Genomic DNA, 25,604 nt, shown 5'->3' on the forward strand with positions numbered 1-25,604 from the left:
TTGTTGTTGTTTGAAGGACCCTTGTAAGCCCACAGAGGAAGGTTTCTGAAAAGATGTCTACTTTGATATGTTTATTTCTCAGGGCACTTCCAAAGGTGAAAGAGTTGAACAAGATTTGATGTGTCCAAGATTCTGAGCAAATCATAAGTTGCATTTCTTCCTTATTGATGAATTGCAACATCATATATGATGTTACCCTTTAAATAATAATAGAAAAATCAACCCACAAACACATGCACTTACCATATGCAGAGCTGGGAATACTACTAATTTTCTCTAAAGAAACTATTTGTTTTAATATAATAAATATTTTTTCCATCACTGAAGTCATGATACTATTATTCTTTCTTTTCTTTTTGTTCTTAATACGTGTAGAGAACCATCGGTAATATAGACATAGTACCTGGAGTTAGTAAAGTTCAAAGGCTGTCAGTTGTCCACTTGAATTTCAAAGATACTTAAGGGTCTCTGTTAAATTACTCTAACTCTAGACTGTGGCATCTTAGTATTCTCCTATATTCCTAGTTTCTGGGGTGTTAGGCTGTGTGTATTTCTCGGTTCCTACTGAGTCACCTTGATTTCCCCTAACTCAGTGGTGCATAGCAGGCTTGGCACCAGCAGTCAGCAGGGCTGGTACTGTCACTGCAAACCTACACTGTCTGCCTCCACCCCTTAGTTACAAGCAGTGTTTGCCATTTTTGGAGACTTGGGAATTAAGTTCTTACAAGATTCCAGAAATTCAAATGTCACATGAAAATATAGAGCACTTTGGGGATAGTGTAAGAGCGGTATCACAAAATGGACCTCAACTAATGGTAGCAAAAGGCTAGTTCTTCTCAGTTATCAGTGTTTAGTAGGGTGAATACTTCACAGGTCTTCATCAAACTTTTTTGGGTCTTTTGTGAGTGAATGCAATTCTTTACAGATCAGACACTAACTCATGTAAGCAGTTTGTGTCAAAGCCAACACTCACCTCAGGCTGCCTTTGAACTGTTTCCACTGTTCCAAATTGGACTGTTTGGGCATGCAGAAGGAATAGAAATAACATATTACTTCATTTGCTATCTAACTAATGGATATTTGATATTTCTGAGTCTTGTGAATTTGATATGAATGTATTAGTAAAATCTAGGGGAGGTGTTAGCAGTAGATGAATAGAGGAGATAGTGTGAGCAAGAAAATGGAGAAGAACAAAGTGGAAAGACTGAGCTGCTCCAGAAGGGAGAAGGGCATTAAAAGTGGCAACCCTGGTTAGACTGAGCAGTGGACACCCTGTCCAGGTTTAGAAAGGCTGTGAGTTTGTGAGGTTGATGTTTTCGAGGTTTGTCTTGGGGTTTTTTGTGAAGTAGTAAGTCTTCTCACAGTTCTCAGAAGCACGTTACATGGGTTGTTTGTGTTTTTCTTAGTCATGGCCTAGCTGTTTTTGTTATCTTACCCTGCTCGAACTCTGGGTTTGCCAGTTCTCCCAGATCCAGTGGGAGCAGTGCTTAGCTGGTTAAACTGGGTTTTCTTTGTCCTTGCCATATCCAGAGCCAGTCGTGCCCTGTGTCCCGAGCTCCAGCAGGGAGGCACTTTGGAGCTCAAAGCTGTGGAAAGCAGGTACCTTGTCAGCCAAGGAGCTCGGGCTGTGCTCTGATGGGGCCTCCGACTGCCGATGAGGGTTGTACTTGCACGGCACTGCCAGGACGAGTGCAGTGAATGAGCCAGGCAGGTTAACTTCTTTGTTGGTAATTGCAGATATAAATAAGGCAGCCTATTGCAATTGTAATGTGAATGACAACTTTTGCAGTCCTGTTTTGGATTCCTCTGTCATCTTTTACTGAACAGGAGCTACTTAAAGCTTTTTGCTTCAGAAGTTTACTTGCAGAGAGAATTCTTCACTTGTTGACGAGATGTTTAGCCTGAGAAGCTCTTGCCAAAACTAAGACAGAATGGGAACATCAGAAATAAGGAAGAAAATCAGTATTCGTTGACCGTTTAGCAAGCAAAACATTCTGTTTTGTTTCAAAGGTGGCTTTGTATGTGTACATGGTTACTGTTTCAATATATACCTGGTCTGCTTTTGAAAAGCTGGAGGGAAATAAGCTAATTCTGGGGTATAGTTGAATCAATTTGTAATGCAAAGGAGTAACTGAAGTACTGAATCGAGGGGAAATAAAGCTGTTTGAATGAAATATATCCCAATTAAGTCACACAGGAGTTTCAAGAGAAGTGAACACTGAAAGAGATAAAGCAGTAATGTAGCACATCCTAACCTTTGAAATAGAGCACAAAATGTGGAGGGGGAAAAACCCACAGCTTTTTGGGGTCGGGAGAAGAACTTGCTTTTTAAACCCAGCTGCAAATTCCGATGTTCTGAAATGGGATGAAATTTTCAGAGGTATTGATTGTGAGAGTAAACACTCCTACTACTGTTCCCTGATACAGGACTGAATTAAAAGTTGGGAGTACTTTTTGTTGTAGTGATTGAGTTACTGTAAGTGAAACAAATTCAGAGCAAAGCAGATTTTCAAAAAACCAACACTGGCATATTGCAGAGATGTCTGTGTTCTGATTCTGTTCTTCAGTTAGCGGATTGCTTATGAGGGGGGAGGGTATGAGGTAAACCACTGGACAGTCCCTCTGGAAAGGTAGAACATGTAGCAGCAGGATGTTCGCTGTGCATTTCCTGCTGCCTTCCTGCCTCTTTTCAGGCCTTTGGCTCTGCCAGGTTTTCCTCCCTTGTGCTATCTTCCCCTTTCCAAATGTTTGCTAGTCATGGCACACTAAGTAGCGCTCTTTTAAGCAGAAATGCAGGTATGTAAATATTGTCATAATGTTACTGTTTAATCTAGTTACCTTAGAGAGGACCTTGTAGTTTCTGCAGTGCTACTGTGTACCAGCAAAATTAGCCTATGCTAAGCTGTGCAGACCATTAAATGTGACCTGTATGCATAATGCACAGGTACTGTAATCTATAGCTGGGTGCTCATGAATTAGTGGTAATCTGCATACAGCTAGAACAAGCAAAAAGAGAATTGTAAGTATATAAGTTAGAATATAAATACAACTGATTGGACTAGCTGCATTTACTGTACACTTAGTGAGCAACCAAGAGCCCACATCACAAATGCTTCTTGTAGTCCCTCCCTTTAAACTTCTTTATAGCTTCAAGTGCTGTAATCTGTGTTGCCTATTCTTCCCCCTGCCCCTGTCCACAGAAGCACAGGAAGTTCAGATGTGACATATAAAGACAGGAAATGTGTAATGAATGAGCCAGCCCTACTTCTTCTGTAGCTATTCTATATGAATATTAATGTTACTTTTGAGTGTAACTTTCTATTTCTGATATTATACAGCTGTTGACAGTGAAATCTAATCTTTAGGACTTTTTCTTTATCCTTAGAGCACAACTATGGAAGAAACAGCTATATGGGAACAACACACTGTGACTCTTCACAGGGTAAGTTCATACAATTGGTTGTGTGTGCCTAATGCAGGATACTGGTAGTTTTTGAAAACAATAGGAAAAAGCCAGATGTCAGGAAGTAAAAGAAAAGGAAATTGTCATAATTCCTTTGTTTAAATTTAGAAGTGTTGTAAAACCATGTGATTGCAGCTCTGTTTGTTGAGTTTCAGAGATAAGCCTGCCTAGGAATAACCATGCCAGGAATAAAGCTTTAGATTACATCTGTACATTACTGAAAGGAGGCAAAAATCTACATGCTTATTAATGGTTGTGTTTAAAAGTTTTAAAACTTTATTTGCAGGGAGATAAAACAATGTAAACGTGTTCAAAACTGTGTTATTTACTTGCCGCTTCCTTAAATCATTGATACACAAAGGAATGTGTACTTGGAGTCAGCAGTAGGACTGCTTTTGCATTTAGATTGACAATTCTCTTATTTGAGTTACTCTTAAATGAAATTGAATTCTGATGTAGCTATTGTGAAGTTGTACAAAGAGTCAATAAGGAATGAATTGCTTAGGGAAAGTCAGAACAAGGTGGGATGCCATTTCTGGCTGCAAGTTAATGTTAAAGCAACCATGGAATTATGGTCCAAATAGATGTATTCATTCCAAAAACAGGTAGATGTGAAAGTGTTTTCTCAAGGGAGCAAGTTATATCATTTGCCTTCAGTTTTTCATCACAGAATCTCAAGGCATTTTAAAATTGTAGCTTTGGTGGGATGAATGGACCTTGGAGGAAAAATCTGTGTGTAAGCTGTATCAGTGTGCCATGCTGTATCAGCTGGTAAGATAATATTAATTCTCTGTACAAACCTCTTAGCTGTTGATTCTCATGGGTTTAATGTTATTGATTGAAAATAACTGTTTTGGTACCTGCCCTTTTAAAAAAAGAACAGTTAGACTCAGTTTGACCAGAAAGCTATCTAATAAAGTACCCTGCCTCTAACTGCAGCTATATGTTGAAAGAAAAGTATAAGTAAAACCAAAAATGTGTTGTGATATTTATCTAGGCTGCTCTTCAAACTTCAAACAATTTTTAGGTCAGCAAGTTCTTGAACAAGAATTATTTCTGTGTGTAATTGCCTTTTTTTTTTTTTTTCTTGAAGCTCACCAGTCATCTCTGGAACCCATGTAAACTCTAACATTTTTACTCATATTACCAATTAAATCAGTATTGTCTTATAGTCAAAAATAAAAAAAAATGCTATAGCAATACAGGGTTGGCTGGTAGGCTTAGTGATAGCTTAGTTTCTCTTGAAGGGGACATTTTCCTGGTTAATTATAGCAGAAACTTCAGTGAAACCTGAAACGATGAGTTTAGTCAGTGCACAAAAGAATCGTGAAATGCTCTGCAGTATGGTGTTACCTTGAATGAGTTTTGAAATAATGGGTAGGAACCAGAGATTTTTGTCTTTGGCTGCACTTGCAGCATAGTCACGTGAAAGTTTGATTTGTTCATAATTTTGGTTATGATCTTTAGCATGCCAAAGTTCTGCCAACTGTACCGGTGTAACTGTCTTGTTAGCTGAGTAAGTATCTCTTCTTTAGGTGTTGAAAGCTAACGGTGTGTACTTTTAATAACTTTAATAGCATTAATTTAGCCAATTAAAAGCAAACAAAGAATGATTTCCATGTGCCAGGTGACAAAACCAGAATCCTTTATTCTTATATTAAATTGGTGCTTAGAATGTATCCTTGACTGGGAAGAGGGTTTACTGGTCAATTCCAGCACTACTCTCAAAAGACTCATTAGAAACTTCTTTGGGAATGAGAGGTTTCAATTTCTAACCAAGAGTTTTTGTTCCATTTCTTTGCCACCCTTACAAGTTCCTGGGCTAGATTGCTACTTAGCTCTTAAGGGATTAAGCCAGTCTCAAGTTCAGTTAAAGCTTATCAGATAGCTACAGTTTCTTTCATTGAGAGATCTTCTGGTTTTATATGCTTCAGTGTAAAGTACTTGGGGAAGGAACCATGCACTTTGTGTATTGTGTGGGTTTGTTCATGCTTAGAACTCAGTTCTTTCCCCCAAAGAACTGAAGCTACCTTTCTGCCTCTCCCACGCTGCCTTACTGTGGGAGAGTAAACTAGTACAGTGCTTTTTTTTGCGTTATTCTGCAGCATCTGACTGGTGAAGTTGTGATGTGACAGATTCTGTTTTTTCAAATGCAGTTTTACTTAAGATACATATTGGTATCTTGTATAATCTGTAGGGAACAGCATCTTGCTATTTCCACACACATCTAGGAGCTAGGCTTAGTTTTCTGAGTGTAGTTCTGTTTACCATTTATCTCTCAAGATGATAGTAGGCAGCAGGATAAAATGAAAAGTAGGTGGGCTGATTTTTACTGAAAAGTTTCTTATGTGAGCTCTTAAATTTTCAGAAGGATTTAGGGTTTGATTTGAATTTTTTCATTGGGAGTGTTTCTAAAGACTTTATATCATATTAGAAACCCCTGATCTAACTTGTGGCCTTTTTTGACTGCTGCCTGTATATGAGACTGCATCGTTTCATGGCCTCTGTAAAAGAAAATTAAAAGTGCAAAACTAGTCATCTTAATAGTGGTTATCTGATTGGCAAATCTACTTTTTAAAAATAGTGTGCCAAGCAGCAAAGATCAGGTGTACAGGGAGTTTCTGCTGACCTTAGCCTGATGATTGCATTTCTTACCATGAGTGGAGAACTATGAGAATTTCTTCGTTTATGGTGTAAGAAAATATAGAGAATATCTAAATGAAGTTTGACATAAATGTCTTTGTTATTATCTTTCTTCTCCCTTTCCTTCCCCACCCAAATACAGTGCAAGCTAAAGCCTGTTCGTTAGAGTAATGGAAAACTGAAAGATGAAGCAGTGGCATGAGAAAGGAGAAATACTACTATTTCGAAAGGGCTTTTTGTAACATGTTTTTGTAGGCTATTACATGCTCTCTTTGACTAGTTAAAAAATAAAACTCAAAGAAGACCAACTCTGGTCGTAAGTGGTCATTAATACCCTTTAGACTGTCCTCCTGCATGGTACCAGGTTTCACTTAATCCTTGAATCCCAGCCATGATTTCTTGTTGATGTAGCTGGAATATGTCTTTAAAAGATCTCCAGTCTTTCTCTAATGAATTAAAATGGATGTAAAAAAAGCAGTAAGGTGTACCCTTCTCCACTCCCTTACACTTAGCCCAACTTCCTTCTTGGCAGCAGTATTTGCTACCTGCTCAAATCAATTCTTGAACAGTGAATCTCCAAATCTGTTTTAATACCATGTGTTCCTATTCACTGCTTCTATTCACTGCTTACAGGCAAAATCTGGAGCATCTTTTTATGACCTCTGTGTTAGGGGGAAATAGGAAACGGGGTTTTTTTTGAGCAGTAATTAATGTCCAAAAAACTGAATGTCATGTGTCTTGCAGCCAAATACAGGCTGCCATGTTGCTTCTGCTGTCACTGTAAAGTTATGAAACTCCTTGCTAAGGCTGGGTCATGTTTGTTGAAAAGTCTGAAAAAGAAAAGGCTAAATCTGCCAGGATGAAGTGTATGCTTTGTGAAATAGAGGGGCAGAATAGACTGAAACCTGATCTCTTCCATCCACCAACTGTATTTTGCGTAGTTGAAAATTTTAGAAGAAATTACTGAGCAAAATACAGCATTTAAATGATAATATTCTCAAAATGCTTTCTGGGCAATGATGAAAGAGCTAGATCGTTTGCAGATCAGTTATATTTAGAAAGCTTATTTCCCACCCTTGCTGCTTCCAGGCAGAAATGTAACCATCACTGTTGTGTCTTGAAATATCTAACAGGGAGTAACTTTTCAGAGGCATTGACCTTGCTGTAGTGGCAGGTCACCCTAGAGGGAAAAGATTGAAGCAAATTACTTTTGTTAAGATGCAGATGATTTGCAAGTGCTGACAAGGTTTTGATGTATTTAATGGTACAAGTGATCTTGCCATTATTCGTAAGAACTGAGCCTGCAGTCATCCTCCCGTGTGCTGCAGTGCTGTCAGTGCCTGAGCTAAGCGAGGTCAGGCTGGGTAAGTCCCATCCTGTGAAACCTCAGAGAAAGTGGGGCAGGAATGAGGGAGGTTTGAGTCACTGTTGCAGCACAGGGATATGGGATGTTGTGCTTACTGAAGATGGAAGTCTTACTGATGAGCACCTGAGGTGCAGGCCTTAAAAGTGCAAATGAGAACTCTAATGTCTTGGAAGAGATTGGTAGTTAGTCTGAAACTCTCTGCCTTCTAAAAGTGTTTGTTTATTTTTAATCTGTCTCCTGTTATTGAATTGCATAGCAGTGATTGGTTCATTGATCCTGCTTTCTTTCAAAAACCTGTATTCACCTCATTCTGTGTTCGATACAGGAATGAAAATTGTGACCATTAGATACTGGAAAGTAAAAATATTTCTTTTGTTACATTATAGGCCCCTGGATTTGGATTTGGTATCGCAATATCTGGAGGAAGAGATAATCCTCACTTTCAGAGTGGTGAGACATCAATAGTTATTTCTGATGTGCTGAAAGGAGGCCCAGCAGAAGGACTGCTACAGTAAGTGCCACACTATACCAGGGTTCTGACTAGGGGGCATTCATCTGTGTCAGTAGTAGCTTAACCTCCTAATTGTTTTGCTCTCAACATATACCTATCTGTAACTGTGTAGTAGGTTTGTAATACAGGTAGTTTGTTCAGAGACAGCTATTCCGCAATATTTTTTCCTCAACATAAAGTGTTTATACTGTGCACTGTGATGTTTTTCATTTAGAGAAAATGACCGTGTTGCAATGGTTAATGGAGTTTCAATGGATAATGTCGAGCATGCGTTTGCTGTTCAGCAGCTGAGGAAAAGTGGGAAGAATGCCAAAATTGTAAGTGAATGACTTGAAGATTTAAAATTCCATAGTTATAAAGCAAAAGTGAAATGGTGTAATATCTGCTGTGAAATACAGGTGTGATGGAACATACTTGAATAATACCTGTGTGATGCTTCAGATTTAAATGATGATCATGGCATGTTTATCAAGTAGGTCATGCAAGATGTTTTTTAAAACGTGAATGATGATGTTTGCACAGTGTGGCACTGGATACTTCAGATTCCTTTTCTTTATGGTAAAGTTCTTCTCAGATTACTGAATTTCGGGAAATAAGCTTTGTTTAATATTTGTTCACTTCCTTAGATGCACTTTTACCGAGTTTTCCAAAGGCTAATGTATGCTAAAGGGCTTTACAAGCTGTTCAGGCACTAACATGGTTCTTTTTATGCTCAGTAGACAGTTTGCCAAAAAAGAGTATAATTACCTTAATTCCTATAATTTTGTAGGCTTATTCTAAGTGGTTGGTTTTTGAATTTTGCAAAACAGAACAGGTCATCACCAAAGGGTAATAATCTAGCTTTCTGTAGAAGTTTGGGGTTTAAGTTACAAAAAATAGAACAAAAAGTAGAGAATGTTTAGAAGTTTCTTAATTCACGGAAACAGACTTCTCAGGCTTGTAGAAAAGCTTTTTTGCTGACAGATTTTTAGTGCTTTCATGAGCTTTAATGCAGTTGAAAAAAACACGTGATGTGCATTTGTAGATTGGCAGCAGTTCTTTAAAGCTTGCAGAAGGCAATGTGTGGCAATCTGTGCAGGGCTCTCAGTATCGTAAGTAGTGTGTAGATTTATGTAAAGACAAGTAGTTAATGGAAACTGTACGGTAGAACTTGGTTCGGTTCTGTAACACATGGCAAATCACTAAAGAGGGCTGGGTCATTCTCTGGAAACAGCTGTCTGTGTTAGTGCAAACCAGCTTTGATCTTCTGCCGTGTCTTGCGTAAGCATTTCTTTGGAAGATTGGAAGCCTTGAAAGCTGAGGAGAATTACTGTCAATAACGCACTGAGGATACACTAGATTACATGTTAAGCAAAAGAGGTTTTTAGCAGTGCCAGTAACTGATGAGTGGATTTAAGCACAGAGAGGGCATTCAAATATGCAGCTCTGAAGACACATTGTGTTGTGCCACAATGTCTGATTCTTATCCTTTTGCCACTTCTGCAAAAGTGCAAAAAAAAAAAGAACTAAAACAACTTTAAAAACAATTCTAATCTGTATAGATAAGTCTCCTGTATTAATTGGATATAACTTTATAATGAGGATGCAACAATCAGAGCATTCACAAATAGATCTGTATGTTTTGAGTTTGGGGCTTAACTTGGCTTTTGACATTTAGTGACATCATTATCATTACACAGCCAGAGGCTGATATCTGTTGTTGGGTTGTAGACTATCCGAAGGATGAAGAAAATTCAGATTCCAGTGACTCGACCAGACCCTGAACCAGTGTCTGAAAATGAGGATGATAGCTATGATGAAGAAATCCGTGATCCAAGGAGCAGCCGTGGTGGTCCAAGTGCCAGCAGAAGGCACGAGAAGAGCTGGGTACGAGATCGGAGCGCCAGCAGGGAGAGAAGTTTATCACCAAGGTCAGACAGGAGGTCTGTCACTTCCAGTCAGCCTGCAAAACCCACCAAAGTAACACTGGTGAAATCCAGGAAAAATGAAGGTAACTTAGATGTTATTCTCTTGCTAAAACATTGGCTGGTTTTTAAATGGCAACTGCTTCAGTGAGTGCTGTGTTAAGGGTTTCGTGGGCTGAATGAACAGTGCTCTTGCCAGTTTGTTTGCCCATTTTAACCAGTAGCTAGCTGAAAACTTAAAAACTGCTGGTTGTATTTATGGTGGTATTTTTCATGTTCCAAAATATGTGTTCTTAATTAAGAGTAAAGCATTAAGTATTAAACAAATCCCAGCTGTGCAGCTGACATCTGTGCAGCTGTATACCTACACTTTAGCTGAGTCTTCAGGGACTGTCTTGTTTGAAAGAGGAAAAATTGTAGGTAGCATCTAAATTAAACTATTGAACAACAGCTCTGCTTATAGTCAGAGTTAGAAAAAGAGACTGATATAATGGTAAATCTATAACATAATTCCAGTACAGCCCTTTGTGTGCCAAGTTCACTCTCCTCTTTGTGTTTCCTGTGTTAATGTTGTAAAAAACAGTGTTACAAAACTCCAGATACCTCCCTCTTTTTTTGTTTTTTTACTGTAACTTCATCAGTTTTCTGTTTTCTTTTATTGCTGTTATATAAAGAGTATGGTCTGCGGTTGGCAAGTCACATATTTGTGAAAGAAATATCACAGGATAGCCTGGCAGCAAGAGATGGCAATATTCAGGAAGGAGATGTTGTACTGAAGGTACAGTATATGTGGTGTCTGTTCGAAGGCAAAACTTATTGATATAACTCTTAGAATTGGCTATGTCAATATCATAATTACTGTTAGTAGATGATGTGTCTTTTTTTTATTACATTATTTTGAAGGTCAATACATTTAAGCATAAATCAACCTCACGTAGGAAAGGAAAATTGTTAAGCCTTGTGGTATTATTCCATAGGACTTATTCAGATAAATAATGCCCACTCTAAACACATATAAAAAATATTTGGAAGAGTATGAGGCTTTGGCCCAACATGCTTGGTTATCCAGTTTATACTGGATAACAGTTTATAACTGTTATCGGTATGGAACTGTGCTGTTGCACAACACTAAGTTTGCCTTCAGGTTCATCCCCAGGGATTTTTGTGTTTCGTCCCGTCCCTGGCAGAGTCCAAGGCAAGTGGCTTTGAGCAACCCGCTCTCATGGAAGGTGTCCCTGTCCATAGCAGGGGACTTGGAACTGGGTGGTCTTCAAGGTCCCTTCCAACTCAGGCCATTCTATGATTTTTAATTCATACTAACAATTTTTATTTCCATACATTGCTGTGAATGTGTCAGGTGAAGGAAAACATACCATTCCTTACTCTGAGTATAGCAGTGCTGGTTCAAAACACATACCTAATCCTTTAAAAGTTTCTTATTAGTGGTAGAAGCTTCGTATTTTAAAGATGAAAATAATTTTCTATGTTGTATTTTGGATAAGCCCAACAGTCTTCCATTGTATTATGGTAATTTGATAAATATCTATAACTATTTCTAAATATCATCAGACAAAACACCACTGTCTTTGCTGGAGATTTGCTGGAGTTTTTTTAGTAAATTTATATCTGTTTTTTTCTTGCTCTATTCCAGATAAATGGCACAGTGACGGAAAATATGTCCTTAGCAGATGCCAAAACACTAATAGAAAGGTCCAAAGGCAAGTTGAAGATGGTTGTTCAGCGAGATGAACGAGCCACACTGTTGAATGTCCCTGATCTTTCTGACAGTATTCATTCTGCTAATGCTTCAGAAAGAGATGGTGAGTATGAAACCTCGATTTCTAAAGAGAAAAGAATTCCATGTGTTGTCAAGATGTGAAATACCTAAAGTGGGATGAGAGAGTGTGGGGGGGAGAAGAGTTAGGAGTGAGACTGTCATGTGGGTAAATTTTTGTTTGAATATGATTGAAATCCACACCTTCAAAAACAGTGGAGAAAAAGATACAGTCCCTATTCTTGTGATTGTTCTTTCAGGAATATTAAGTTTAGTTTTTTTTGTAATAATAAGCATAGATTTAACATCTTCATAAAAATTCTCTGCTAAAGCTTATTCCCATTTGAGCAGGTCACACCACCATTTAAATTACAATCATTTCATGAAAAAACAATTTTATTTAACAGACATCTCAGAAATTCAGTCGCTGGCATCAGATCATTCCAACCGATCACATGACAGGCCTCGCCGCAGTCGTTCACGATCTCCTGACCAGAGGTCAGAGCCTTCAGACCATTCCAGACATTCTCCACAGCAGCCCAGCAATGGCAGGTGATGGCAGCGTTGTATGATTTTTAAATCAACTATTTAATGTGACATATAAGTTGTAGGAGTGCTTGGATTTATGTGATGTAACAAATATGATGCAGAACTATGAAGGTAATAATATGACGTTGTGTCAAGAGATGCAGCTGGTAATGATCCAATTTTTTTAGATTTGAGAAATTGAACCTTTCTTTGGTGTTATAACTTTTTAAAATGTGGTTGTAAGCATGATTCTATGAAAGATAGCGTATGTTTGATAATTATATATGTTATCGAATAACATGCAGTTATATGGTGGTTTCAGAAAGCAGTTGGCTGCAAGGAGATTTGAGATGACATGTATTACAATTCCTATTGAATGTTCAGCCTGGGTAAACTTGTTGAAATCTTGCTTTGTTTAGGCATAGGATTTTTATTTTCCTCACTAGCCTTCTTTAAAAGTTATGTTTCTGAATACATTTAATCCCTACAAAATAAGGTATATTGCACAGCAGAATTACCTTTTACGGTGTAGCTTTTAATATTTGAACCTGGTAATGGGACATTGATGATAATTCTTTAGTAGGTAAGTCTAATTTTATACAAATTCAGAGAGAAGTAATGTACTATATGGTTTGGAATTTCCTCTCCTGCCATGTGAAACTTTAATCTTGAATAACAAATCTCTCCTGTTTTGCATTTCCACAATTTGGAAATAGACAATTTACTGAAATAGTTTCAGTATTGGAGTTCAGATTCTACTAGATACTTGTAAGAGAAGTTTACCTTCTGAGTGCTCATGGTGGAGCACTAGTTAGAATTGTCTATGCAAATTTGAATTCCGAGCCTCTATTTGAAGATTTTTAGATGCTGTTCAAAAACTCTAAAAAACCAAATTGCAGCTGACTGTTTTATAAAATCAAGATACACCTGATAGCTTATTAATAACGTCTGGTTTGCCGAAAGGAAAAATAACACATCTTCAAGGCTTTTAGAATCTTCTAAGGGTTAATGAAACTGCAGGACATGTAGACCTGCTTGGGGTTACAGATTACAGACGGTTCTGCTTCTCTTCTGTGTATATTGTTTGGAAGGACACAAGGCGTGAAAGCTTGTATTGGGGTAGGAACTCCATATTAGTGGGAAAAACTTAAAAGCAGGGTGCCAGAGGCAGGGGCTTGATTGTGAAGGTTGTGAGATCTCTGTCGTATTTAAAACCTGTATGTCTCGACATGCATTTCCAGTGCAGACTGAAAGGGCTTGTGGAGGGAGGAACATAAAGAACATCTATCAAAACTCTGACTATGACTGACTTAGCCTAGTGTTGATGCTTTCTAGTCCTATTGCAGTGGTTTAGGTAGATGGTCACTTCCTCCTTATGGACCACACTGTTGGAAGAATTAAATCCTTCCCAAGAAGGAACTTTGAAGTTATCTTAGCTCTGAATGCATCCGCTCTATCGTCTTTATGAACAAGAGCTACTTTGGCATGGCTTTACTTCCTGTTTGACATGTCTCTTTCAAGATCAGAAAATCTAGGCCCTGAGCCACATAAAGAAAAACATATTGAGAGCAACTTCTCTTTGTAGTGGTTGTTTGTGCAAGTTCAAATCTACTGTACAATCAAATTAGTTGTGTCTACTTAGTGTTTTTAAAATTTGGTGGAAAATCTGAAGGAAGAAAAAGGCTTGAGAACAAGCTGAGGAAGAAATGTGCAAAAAGTCTTCCAACTGATCTTAAGATATTAAAAAATGTATTGAAGATAATGAGTCTTTATTTAGACCCTATTCTGCCAAGTGTTTGTATGTTAATGAGGAGGGAAATTCCAGGGGAATCCTCTTAGTCCTTTCATACAAGCTTAACTATAGACTGACACTTCCAGGTGTGCACTAGAGTACAGAAATCTGCCAGCAGACTTGCTTCAGTACTGCTTTGGCATCTGGCAGGGTCGTCAGTGTTGTCCACCTCTCAGTATTCCATACCGGTATGTACAGCAGTGTGCTTGCAATTTTCCTCTATATAGAATTTCCAGGTGCTATTTGAGCATTCTGTCAAAGCATTAAATAGAACTTGTAGTTTTCTTTAGTCCAAAGAAAGGTCACAGCTTTCTCTTGAACAGTCTTTTTTAAAACTCAAATTCTAAAACATTTGTTGTAATTTACTAATAGAAATAACTAATTGGGCTTTATATAACCTGTAAAGAGCTATACTTAAAAAACTAGAATGAGCAACAGAGTTCTTTGTACTCTGAAGTTGGGAGAGTATTTTGGGTAAAGTATCATGTATCCTTTCTTAACTATCTGGTTTTCCTGCTGGCAGGAACAAGTTGTTGAGCTGGATAAGCTTTTGGTGTGACCTATCCTAAAAATGGGCATTTAAAGTCAGGTGCTGCCAAGCCTGCCAGATACATCTCTGGGCTGCCCTTTACTACTTGAAAACTCCTGCTTGGGAACTCTGTGCACACTTCCTCACCTGGTACTGGAAAAGCAAAAATGTCCTCTGATATGTTCAACACTTCAACCTCTGCAAGAAAGATGTGGTAGCTTGAAGAAATCACTGTAGAGGTCATAATTATTTCTGGAAGGATGAGGTTGACTTCTGTAATACAGTTGTCAATTCATATGTAGCGTGACAGATTGGTTCTATCCATTTTCAAAACAAGCTGAAAAACTGGAATATAGGACAAAAATCAACCCTATTATGGATGTCTTCAGGAAGATACCACTTGGTTCTTACTCTTCTCTGCTACATAGTTTGAGATGTGCTGAAAACACCTTTGGGAAGAGCCTGCAAATTCATATTTTTCGTAACGTTTTCTGTACAAACATTCTGTGTGTTCAGGTAATTGTATTTTATTCTGCAGTGGTAGCTAACAGTGAATGGCACTAATGTGTAGCTAACTGCATTTTGTTATTTAAAAGTGCTTCTGTTAAACATACTTTAAAAAAAGATGTCAGGGGGAGGAAGTGAGGTAAAAGGGGCCCTGACACAGCACAGATGCTAAACTATAGTGTCACGGTGCACACAGTGAGCAACACTTTTGTCTCCTGGGAAGTGCAGCTGTCAGTTTTTAACAAGTTTCCATCTCCTAGAACCAGTGGCAGCATCAAGTTGTTTCCTGTATCATCTTGCAGTGTGAAATATTCAGTGCTTACTGGACAATTTAGGCAAAGTCAAGAAAAAAAAATCTACACTCCTGCTGTTCTGATGTTTCCTTTTTGTTCTATCACAGTTCTGTTTCTATCAGCTTTTTCCCACTGAAACTGTCATGCCTTAGGTAGAGTAGACCTGGCCTTTTGCTGGCATTTGGGTTGGCAGGGTGTATTTGCCTACACACACAGCACTAGCCCGGTCTAGGAGCCTACTGCTTCAGCCACTTACCTGACTATTTTGGGCTGTGCCCACCAGTGTCTGTATTTTAGTGAGATATTTACACTCTCTTGATGTATGCAGGTGTAAAAGCAATATAAAACTACACTGGGTTTGGACTGTGTGAAGAGGAAATGTAAAATTAATTTTGTCTTTGTGTAGTAATGCATTAATTTTGGCCTTATTTTTAAAGGAAGACAGATACTACAGTTTTGGAATAGTGCTTCTTTAAAATGTTGGGAGATGCTTGGAAACAGGTAGAGAGGGCTCATGGGGGAATTTACTGTAATATCTCATTAACTAGTGCTCATTACCCAAAAATCTTTGGGGAGTGGAATTAGTTGTAGCTTACATTACCACATGACATCTTTGTTTCTAGAATGCTTAGCATTCATTTAAATAGCTAAATGTATGTGTCTGTTTTTAACAAGCTGGGAGCTATTTTTGAGGGAATGAGGAGTCCAGTCATGTTTTAGTCTAGTGCTGAAAGTAAAATACATACCCTTTAAGCTTATCCACCTAAACTGGAAATCTGAAAGAGGAATAAGAGAACTTTTATCAGTGATGCTTGGGAATGAAGTAGAAGGATAAATGCTTACTTTTCATTTTGTTACATATAATGGTTTTAGCATCATTTTAATGAACTCTAGAAGCCCAAAAAAGGGGGTTTATCTGGATAAAGGCATAAATAAAGGATTTTTAAAATTAAGCTGCTATGTTTACAATGCAAGGGGTGCTTTTCCAGACTGTTGTGGTGATTAGAGTATTTTTCTGTATTGTGTTTTGTTTAGGTGCCTTCAGGCACACAATTTTAAAACTGGCAGAGGAGTGCACTGAGAAGTTGTAGTATGTCTTGCCTGAGTAGCTAAGCTTTGTTTCTTACATTTCAGACTTTATATTGCTGCAGGAAAGCATGTTCTGCTTGTATTTCAGTTTTTGCAATTTCTTTTATTCTTTCTTGCACATCTTGGATGAGTAGACTTGCTGGAATCTGTTTAATGAAGTCATACTTCCCACTCTTGAAGTATCATTTCTGATTGGGATAACCAGTCTTAGCTTTGTATGATGGTTTTTTTGATGCATTTGAGCTTTATGGACAGTGATGCTCATTATTGCCTAGTAGCACCATCTAGCTGTTGGTAATGCAGAATTCTCCTTTTTTCTTCAGCACAGACAGCAGATGTTCTTGTACCTACTGACCAAGCCATCATTATGTTTGAGGAAATACCTTTTTCCCCCCTTCTTGGCAATTAAGTCTGATACTATATAAAAGCTGGGATTTGGATCTGTCTTCTCTCAAATATTCTTAATATCTGTGCTTATTTGCCAACTCCCAGGAAAAAACTTTCTAGCTCATTATTAGCGTTCATCTGTTCCAAGCCTATGAAATGTTTTACTGTTGAGCAGGTAGCAGTGTAGTGGTTAACATTTCAACATGCAGCACATGTTCTGTTCAGTTTTGCTGTGGGACAGTTGGTAGCTCTACCTCTATACAACTATATAAGAATACCTGATCTTTTGAGCTCAAGGAATAGCAATTTTGTTCTTTAGAACTTTTCGTTGCTTTCATAATTTAAAGAACAAGAGACACTTCTTTATTTTCTTATTTTAACATGTCTTAAATGCCTTTGTTCTACACTATAAGCATATATAGGAAATGCGTAAGAAGCGGCAAGTTGTCTTCTTACTAAAGTGCATGGATGACTGAGTGTATGAGAAGCACTCTCTTCTTGTAACAGATGGATTGAAGGCCTCATCCTCTCTGAAAAGTTGAGAAGTCAGGGACATGTTTGTGTTATACTTTTTATCTTTGCAAAGCCCTGCCAAGACCCATACCAGCAGCACTTGTGTTGCAGGGCAGCTGACACACAAAGGAGCAGATAAATTAGCTTGTTCACAGCAAAGCCTAAGACTTAAGTCTAAAAATCCATGATTTCCACAGGAAGGAGTGAGAAAAAGATCATTGTAATGGCTCTTCTTCCCTTCTTCCCTTTGCTTCTCAATTCCTTGTATAGTTTTCAATATACAGCACTTAAGTAAGTGCTTGAAGCAGAGAGCAGTTTGTGTCACCATGTGCTGCTGCTTTCTAAATAGCCACATCTAGAGAAGTCTAACATGGAATTAGGGACAAAACACTTGGATTTAGAAACCGTAAAGATTTTTAATAATGTGATAGTTTAAGAACAAAATTTTGTTAAATAGTAATGGTAATTCTTTCCCCTCAACTTTATGAATTAAAGTATTTATTCTTTAGGCCTAGTATACTGAGATCATAGAAACAGTTCTGTATGCAGAGTGGAATATTTTTTTCCAATATAGTCTTCGAAGCAGAGAAGATGAGAGAGTAACTAAACCGGGAGCTGTCTCTACACCGGTAAAGAATGCAGATGATACTTCTAAAACTGTGGAAGAAGTGACAGTCGAGAGAACTGAAAAACAAACTCCACCACTACCAGGTAAAAATATTTTAATATATTAATCATGATATTGTTGAGAAAGGATGACCAGTAAAGATTTTATGCCGTTGCGTATTTGTGGAATGATTTCTAAAGTCCTAGAAAAAGTCCAAATTATTTTTATTTCTGAATACGAACAGTCTTTTTAACCATAATCCCATTTATATTTTAAAAGTTTTGCTCCTGAAAACCTAAACTGTGGAGCCTGTCCATTGTAAAGGAGTCAAATTTCAGTGTTTAGAGTTGTAGTTATAGGCGATGCTTGTGAAAAGCTCTTTTGGTTTCTCAAGCAAGGTTAAAATCGGTCATTTCTGAGTGTTCAGCAATAAACTTTGTCTCATGGGTTACTGTAACAGACTATATTTATAATAAGGATGTAGTTAAACCTGTTTAGAACTACTGTTCCCAAGATACAACTCAGAACACTCCGAGATGCTTTGTTCACGTCACACTTCATAACTACAGTCACGGACCGAGAAGGCAATACATCTAATAAAACCAGAACAAAATCTCATTGCTTTTTCCCAAAAGGGAAGGATAAGCTAAATGGCAACAGATAAAAGCCAGATGGTGTAACAAAGAAAAAAGCTAAGATGGTACAGTGACAGGACACTGTTCCGGGCAGGCTGACTTGCAAGATTTTTGTTTACAGAATGAGGCACTTCAGTGAAATAACAAGTAGAGAAAAAGAAGCTGTGCAGATGGCTTAGAGGGAGCTGGTTTTGAAAGGCTGGGTACAATGAGAAAAAGCATATTCAAGCTTAAAAATATTTGAAGACTTAGGGGATAAGCAGTGACACTTCTGCATGTAGTATTCAGTAGATGAGTGAAGAACCAAAAGAGTTATGATGTTGATGGACTCTTAAAGTTCTTAAAAATAAGAACACATTTTCTGATACAGCAGCCATTGCTAAAAAATTGTCATAGGAGGTGACATTTTACAGTGGTGTTATGAAGATATGTAAATGAAGTAAGTTTATATTTGCCAAGATAGAAAAAGGATGTGGTAGTGAGATTAGAAAGATGAATTCTGTATTTCTGTAAGATACTGAAGATTAATAATTGGTGTAATACAGATCCAACCAGAATAGGAAACCCGTAAGAGGGTTCTTAATCCAAAGTAACATACTAATAATTGGTCTGAGGGACTGGCAAGCAAGTAATAAGTACTGTGGGGATTTTATAGGTTGGTGGAGAAGGAGAAATACTCTATTCTTGAGTGAATAGAATATACATGGAAGTACTTAGTTTGGGTGGGAGGAGTTCTAGGGCCAGTACATAAAGATAATATTTAATTAATAACCTCACAGAAAGTTCTAGGGAAATGAGGATCTTTCAGAGACTGTAATGAAAATGTTAGAAAGGTCGTTGGCAGAATCTGTGACAGTTTGCTGCTTAGGCTTAGGGCAAGGACAAGATGACTGTCATAGTCGATGGTGTTAAAGAAGGGTAAAGGGACAGTATTTGTTCAGAGGAATCATCAGAGGCTTAGGCTAGGAAAGGGTCTTTAAAGACTTAAAGGTAAATGCTTCATTATGGTATGGTAAGGACCAAAATCATGTTTAGAAAAAGGCATTATTACCCAATTGTTGCCTGAAATTCCCAATTTCCAGACTAGTCTGTTCAGTGACTTTAAAGGAAGATGGCACAGTTGTTGGTAAGATAAGAGGTCTTAGACTAGTTTGAAGCCAGCCTTGTTTGAAATGAACTTTTCTCAAGCATGCAGAGATCAGCCTTAAATATAAAGCATGTAAAACAGAGAAGAGCCCCTGTTGGTGCTCATTACAGAGGGAAGCCTGCAGGGGCAGTTTCCTCCAGGGACTCCAGAGGATCTCTGCAGCAGAACCATAGTAAGTGCATGTCTTTAAGAACCGTTGACTGGACCAAAGTAAGCATTGAAATCTGTCAACTTCAAGGCATTGTAGTTTGAGAGTTTGTGGTATTTTCATTTCAAAAATTAAATTCTTGAGGGAAGAGAACCAAGGGAAAATAAAGAAGTTAAGTCAGATAAATTGAGGTTAGAAACAGAACAGTTGAAAGTTGTCTTGGGAGCAGGAAGCCTTCTAGTTCTTGTAGTTTTACAGTTTTCGGGGTACTTGATGAAGTACAGAGGAAGTTTAGGAACTTTTACTGAAGTAATAATTAGGCCAGTAAGCACACTGCTTTGAATGGCATGATAAGAGTGTCTTCTGTTGTTGTAAATTTCTAGAATTTCACTTTTTTGGATCTAGGCAGGATAGAGGAAGGCTACTGAAGAAGTCATGAACTAAGTTAAACTTTCTGATCTTTAAATGACTGAATGGACATTGGAAATCTTTTGATATTTTAATAGAACCAAAGCCAGTGTATGCACAAGGAGGTCAGCCAGATGTGGATTTACCAGTCAGTCCATCTGATGGTCCTTTACCCAACTCAACCCATGAAGATGGAATGCTTCGGTAATGTAACTCGAAATAAACTATTCAAACTGCCTGATCCTTGAGCAAACCAAACTTGTATCCAAAGTGAGGAATAACCTGTATACATGGTCTGATGTCAAGTCCAACATGCTGTCCTGACACTTCTGTTCAGAAATACTAAGATGAAGACTTTAGATTTATTCCTGAGCCTTGTTGGCACTTACATTGTGTAACATACCATTTTAAAGTCTAGTCGTTTCTATGGAAATGAACCATTAGAATGATCAACAGGTGAAAAGAATTTGCAGGTTTTTTTTCTCCCTGAGCACCCTCACCCCTTCTTCCCTGTCCCCGTCTCCAAAGAGAGGAGAGATAGTATAGCATATACTTTACTCACTTCTTTTCAATTACTATGAAAGGTAAAGGTCACTGCAGAAACGTGCAATCTCCTAACGTGGAAATGAGTCCACTTCAACTGGGATCTCCTTTATGGGCATTAAGTGTACATGAGAATAGATTCTAGTTTGGTTTCATCTCAAATTCATGTTAATCTCTTCAGAGCCAAAATAGATCTGTACACCAGCACAGCTCTTTAAAAGGAAGAACATTTTTGAAAGAGTGTCAGTGTCTCCCTTAAAATACTCTATGAATGTAAGACAAACAAACCCCACTAAACTAGTAAATACAGGTGGGTTTTTTTGAAGTGCTGCTAATGAGTGTTGTAATGCTGCAGTTGATAAGCAGTTAATGGTATGCATAGCTTAATACCCACTAATTGACTAATGGGCAGATTACTCCTTTGCATGTGTTCAGTTTCAAATTTACCAGAATATTTCATGCTGTTAGACCTCTAAGTGGAATATTTTCTAAATCCCTAGGCCAAGCATGAAACTAGTAAAATTCAGAAAAGGAGATAGTGTGGGCTTGCGACTGGCAGGTGGCAATGATGTTGGCATATTTGTAGCTGGTGTTCTGGAAGACAGCCCTGCGGCGAAAGAAGGATTAGAGGAAGGGGACCAGATTCTCAGGGTATGTCAAAACCAGTAAAAGTACAAGTGTTTTGTTGTACCAAAGTAGGTTTTCTTTCTGTAGGATTGAATATGTTGCCTTCGTAGTTCACACAGGTTTTTTTCTGCATGTACTTATTAGATGACTTACTAGCAGCAAAGTCTTTTCTTACTCTGCTGTTGCTAGGAAGGTTAGTACATTTTCTACATCAAAATTTATAGACTAATTCAGTTGATAAAATTGTTTGATTTTGTTAACTGCTGGGTGACTGAATTGTCAGAGAACTCTGTGGCTACTGATGTTTATAGGTGCTCCATAATATTGAGTATAAAATGAACAACTACCCATTATCTCAGAAGCTTTGCTTTTATTGAGAAATAAAGCAGGACTATTTAGAGGTACAGGAGGCATCTTGAGATACATGTACTTAATGTGTATGTATGAAATTAAGAAAAAAATTGTAGAGATTGATTCAGATTTCCTGTTGTATAGTTAAATCTCTGTAATAATGTCGTATGCTAAATCAAACTGATTACTTCATTGATACCAGGTAAATAATGTAGACTTCACAAATATCATCAGAGAAGAAGCTGTCCTTTTTTTGCTTGATCTTCCTAAAGGAGAAGAAGTAACGATTTTGGCACAGAAGAAAAAAGATGGTAAATATTTGTGTAATGGAAGTAATGTAGAAAACTACTTGGAATAGAATTAAAAAGTCTAGTGAATGATGACTAACTGCTGACTTGCAGGAAATGGGCACCTTAGACCATTAAGTTCTTTTAGATTTGGAATCAGTTACTACTGCAAATGGACTAGAGACTGATATGATAACAGTGCAACCCCTCCCCCCAAAACCAAACAAACAAAACTCCAAACAAAAAAATTCATCAGAAATAACCCCTAACATCTAAAAAAAGTATCGGCATTAAACCCTGGTGGAAGCAGAATAGTCTGTTGTAGTCATGCCATTGAAAATGAGTGATTAAACTGATGTGTTTGCACATACAAACTTCTTTCCTCATAAGACTAATTCCTTCCAGGGCAACTGAATTAAGCTTGCACTTGCATCAAATTTTTGACTATGACAGTTGAATTTGTTAGTAAAGTTTTCTATAAATAGTTATGCTGCTTAAAATAGAGCAGCTCTGAGACATTAAGGCTTCTTGAAGTAATATTGTATATTTAGAACAAGGAGAACTAAGGTGAGGCATTGCTTTGAGTAATTTTTGTGACCGTTAGGACATGACTTGAACTTAAGTAACACTTGATATTTGGGGATTTCTTTTTCTTTTTTCAGTTTATCGTCGCATTGTTGAGTCTGATGTAGGGGATTCTTTCTATATCAGAACTCATTTTGAATATGAGAAGGAATCTCCTTATGGACTAAGTTTCAATAAAGGTGAAGTGTTCCGGGTGGTGGACACTCTTTACAACGGTAAACTGGGTTCGTGGCTGGCAATTCGAATTGGCAAGAACCATAAGGAAGTGGAAAGAGGTATCATACCTAACAAAAACAGGTACGATCTTAAAATACTGCAATTGCTGATTTAAAGCTACAGTTTCAAGTTCTGCATCTCTATAATGGATGATTGGACTTGTCTGCAGGGTGTGAGTTTATAGAACTGGTTCAGTCAGAAAAAGTGTCAAAAGTTAAAACAAATGGAAGTAAGATATCTGATCTCTGGATTTGCTTTTGACTCTGCACAATCTACAAATAAACTTTCTTTTTAATACAAGAGGCAAGGATATAGTAAGTTTTAGAAACGTGATATCAAACTCAGTAATTGTCTTGTGCTTCCTAATACAGAAACAACAATAGCTTGGTTCAGCTGGTAGTGGTGGGTTTGTTTTTTTTTTTTTTTGAAGATGTAAGCTTGCTAGTCAAGCATTACTTCAGAACCTGACTTCCTTGATAACTGGGGTTTGTTGTCATCTTAGAGCGGAACAACTAGCCAGCGTACAGTACACGCTTCCAAAGACAGCAGGAGGAGATCGAGCAGATTTTTGGAGATTCCGAGGTTTGCGAAGCTCAAAAAGAAACCTCCGGAAAAGCAGAGAAGATCTGTCTGCCCAGCCTGTTCAAACGAAGTTTCCTGCCTATGAAAGAGTTGTTCTTCGGGAAGGTATGGCTTTACTCTTACTGCTGTACAGTACAGGTCTGTGTGGTTTCATTTAAAATAGCCAGTGTGATTAAGAGTATCTGGGATTTGTTTTAAGCAACCAATATATCTTGACTTTTCTATTGCCTTCAATTCTAGCTGGGTTTCTCAGACCTGTAACCATTTTTGGTCCAATTGCTGATGTTGCACGGGAGAAACTTGCTAGAGAAGAACCAGATATCTTTCAAATTGCAAGTAAGTGTGAGATCAAGTTTTTCTGCAGTTAGGAAACAGTCAGCTTTCTTTGGCTAAGTTGTTTCTACGTTATTACTTTAGTTAACATGTTTAACAAGACATTGACAATATAAAGCAACAGACTAAATGTAATCCACTGTATGGTTGCTGATAATGGTCTGAAGATAAAAGTAGTATTAGTTCTATTTAGAACCTTCTCAAATTTCATTTTATTTCTGTACCTTATCGTATTTCTAAGTGCTTTTGTAAAGATGTGATTGTTGGTTTGTTTTTTTTTAAATGGCCAAGATGTGATTTCTTTATGGGTAGATTTTCATGTATTACTTGGAATCAGATTTGAGCTCTGAAATGGTTTGTTTTATCTTAATAAGGGAATGTAGAATATGTTGTAAGCCTACAATAGATTTTAACTGTGTCCTCTTTACCAGAAAGTGAACCAAGAGATGCTGGTACTGATCAACGTAGTTCTGGCATTATCCGTCTTCACACTATAAAACAGATAATCGATAGAGTAAGTCTTTTATTGTCACTCCACCTTTAACACCAGAAGAGTAAAACCAGTATAATGAAGTAAAGTGTTAGCTGTTTTAAATGTAGAATAATAACCGAGTGTGTTTGCTTTAACATTAACTTTCTCATCTTTCTATTGGCTAATTAAAAAACCCCATCACCTTCTCCGTATTAATAACTGCAGCCTAGATATACTTCTAGGCTTTGTTCCAGAGAGTGTTCTTAAGGCTGTTTCAAGCTGTCTCCTATTTCACTTAAAGCCATGGTGCGACATAACAGCTAGAAATTGTTACTTTATTTGTGGAGTTGTTAGTCTTCCCCCACCCCAATGTACAGATTGATTACTTGACATCGGCTTTTTTGTGCAAGGACTAAGGGAAAGGGTTCTTTTATTTCCCTTCCTTAAGATGCTTAAAACCTTTAAGATTAGTTTATGATAAGAGGCTCACCTTTTAATTTCCTTACTTAAAAACAAGCTGGAAGCCTTTCAGGTACTTCAGTAGGAGGGGAGAAAAAGGCTATTGTAGCAGCAAAGTGGGTATACTTCGTGCTGTGTGCTTGATTGCATTGAATGAAAGCTGGCCAAGTTTTGCATTCAGAATGAATTTTTATTTTTTTTAAAAGGAAGATGGATGTGTGTGATGAGACTAGGTCTTATGTTTCAACCTTTGCTTTTTTTTTTTTATTCAAAGAATACTAATAGTGCACTACTTACTTTTAGTTCAGTGCCCGGTTGCTTTGAGGAGATGTTTTAAAATGGGGAGTTAAATATTAAATTGTTAGAGTTATGCAGTCAGTCCTAGAGTTCAAAAAGTATATGCTGATGTAGGCTGGTGTTGGAATTGGTTTGGTTTCTTTTATTCTGATATTCAAATAGGAGAAGGATTTAAATCAATACTTTGAACCAATGAATTCTGTAAAGGTAATAAAAAGTAAATTTGTGGAGTATGTTTTAAAAAAATTACCTGTAGTATATAAATGATTCACTTCCTTGCCTCTGTCCTTTTTATCACAACAGGACAAACACGCTTTATTAGATGTCACTCCTAATGCAGTGGACCGGCTGAATTATGCCCAGTGGTATCCCATTGTAGTGTTCCTAAATCCTGATTCTAAGCAGGGAGTAAAGACTATGAGAATGAGGTTGTGCCCAGAATCACGAAAAAGCGCCCGAAAGCTGTATGAGAGAGCTCACAAACTCCGCAAAAATAATCACCATCTCTTCACAAGTGAGTGATTAGACATACTGGATTAGCATTTCTGAAAGGGAAAAGGAGGCAAGATGAGAGAGGCTTCTTCCTCCAGAATTTTCTGCAAATGGAC

The 25,604-nt window shown here is 37.7% G+C and overlaps 1 protein-coding gene across 10 annotated transcripts in view; it reads left to right on the forward strand.

Annotated features, from left to right (window-relative positions):
• The window catches only part of TJP1 (tight junction protein 1), a 161,106-nt gene that overhangs the window by 114,834 nt on the left and 20,668 nt on the right, over nucleotides 1-25,604 (forward strand). For all 10 annotated transcript variants that reach the window (XM_064668272.1, XM_064668273.1, XM_064668275.1 and 7 more), the window contains 16 exons: nucleotides 3,386-3,442; nucleotides 7,859-7,983; nucleotides 8,198-8,300; nucleotides 9,694-9,973; nucleotides 10,562-10,665; nucleotides 11,539-11,707; nucleotides 12,069-12,213; nucleotides 17,874-18,010; nucleotides 20,343-20,448; nucleotides 21,288-21,438; nucleotides 21,968-22,076; nucleotides 22,715-22,934; nucleotides 23,356-23,540; nucleotides 23,676-23,771; nucleotides 24,200-24,282; nucleotides 25,300-25,510. In XM_064668272.1, coding sequence (XP_064524342.1) covers nucleotides 3,386-3,442; nucleotides 7,859-7,983; nucleotides 8,198-8,300; nucleotides 9,694-9,973; nucleotides 10,562-10,665; nucleotides 11,539-11,707; nucleotides 12,069-12,213; nucleotides 17,874-18,010; nucleotides 20,343-20,448; nucleotides 21,288-21,438; nucleotides 21,968-22,076; nucleotides 22,715-22,934; nucleotides 23,356-23,540; nucleotides 23,676-23,771; nucleotides 24,200-24,282; nucleotides 25,300-25,510 — 2,281 coding nt within the window. The remainder of the gene's footprint in view (nucleotides 1-3,385; nucleotides 3,443-7,858; nucleotides 7,984-8,197; nucleotides 8,301-9,693; nucleotides 9,974-10,561; nucleotides 10,666-11,538; nucleotides 11,708-12,068; nucleotides 12,214-17,873; nucleotides 18,011-20,342; nucleotides 20,449-21,287; nucleotides 21,439-21,967; nucleotides 22,077-22,714; nucleotides 22,935-23,355; nucleotides 23,541-23,675; nucleotides 23,772-24,199; nucleotides 24,283-25,299; nucleotides 25,511-25,604) is intronic.

This window comes from Pseudopipra pipra, chromosome 12 (genome assembly GCF_036250125.1).
Source record: "Pseudopipra pipra isolate bDixPip1 chromosome 12, bDixPip1.hap1, whole genome shotgun sequence".
In the NCBI taxonomy this organism is placed as follows: domain Eukaryota; kingdom Metazoa; phylum Chordata; class Aves; order Passeriformes; family Pipridae; genus Pseudopipra; species Pseudopipra pipra.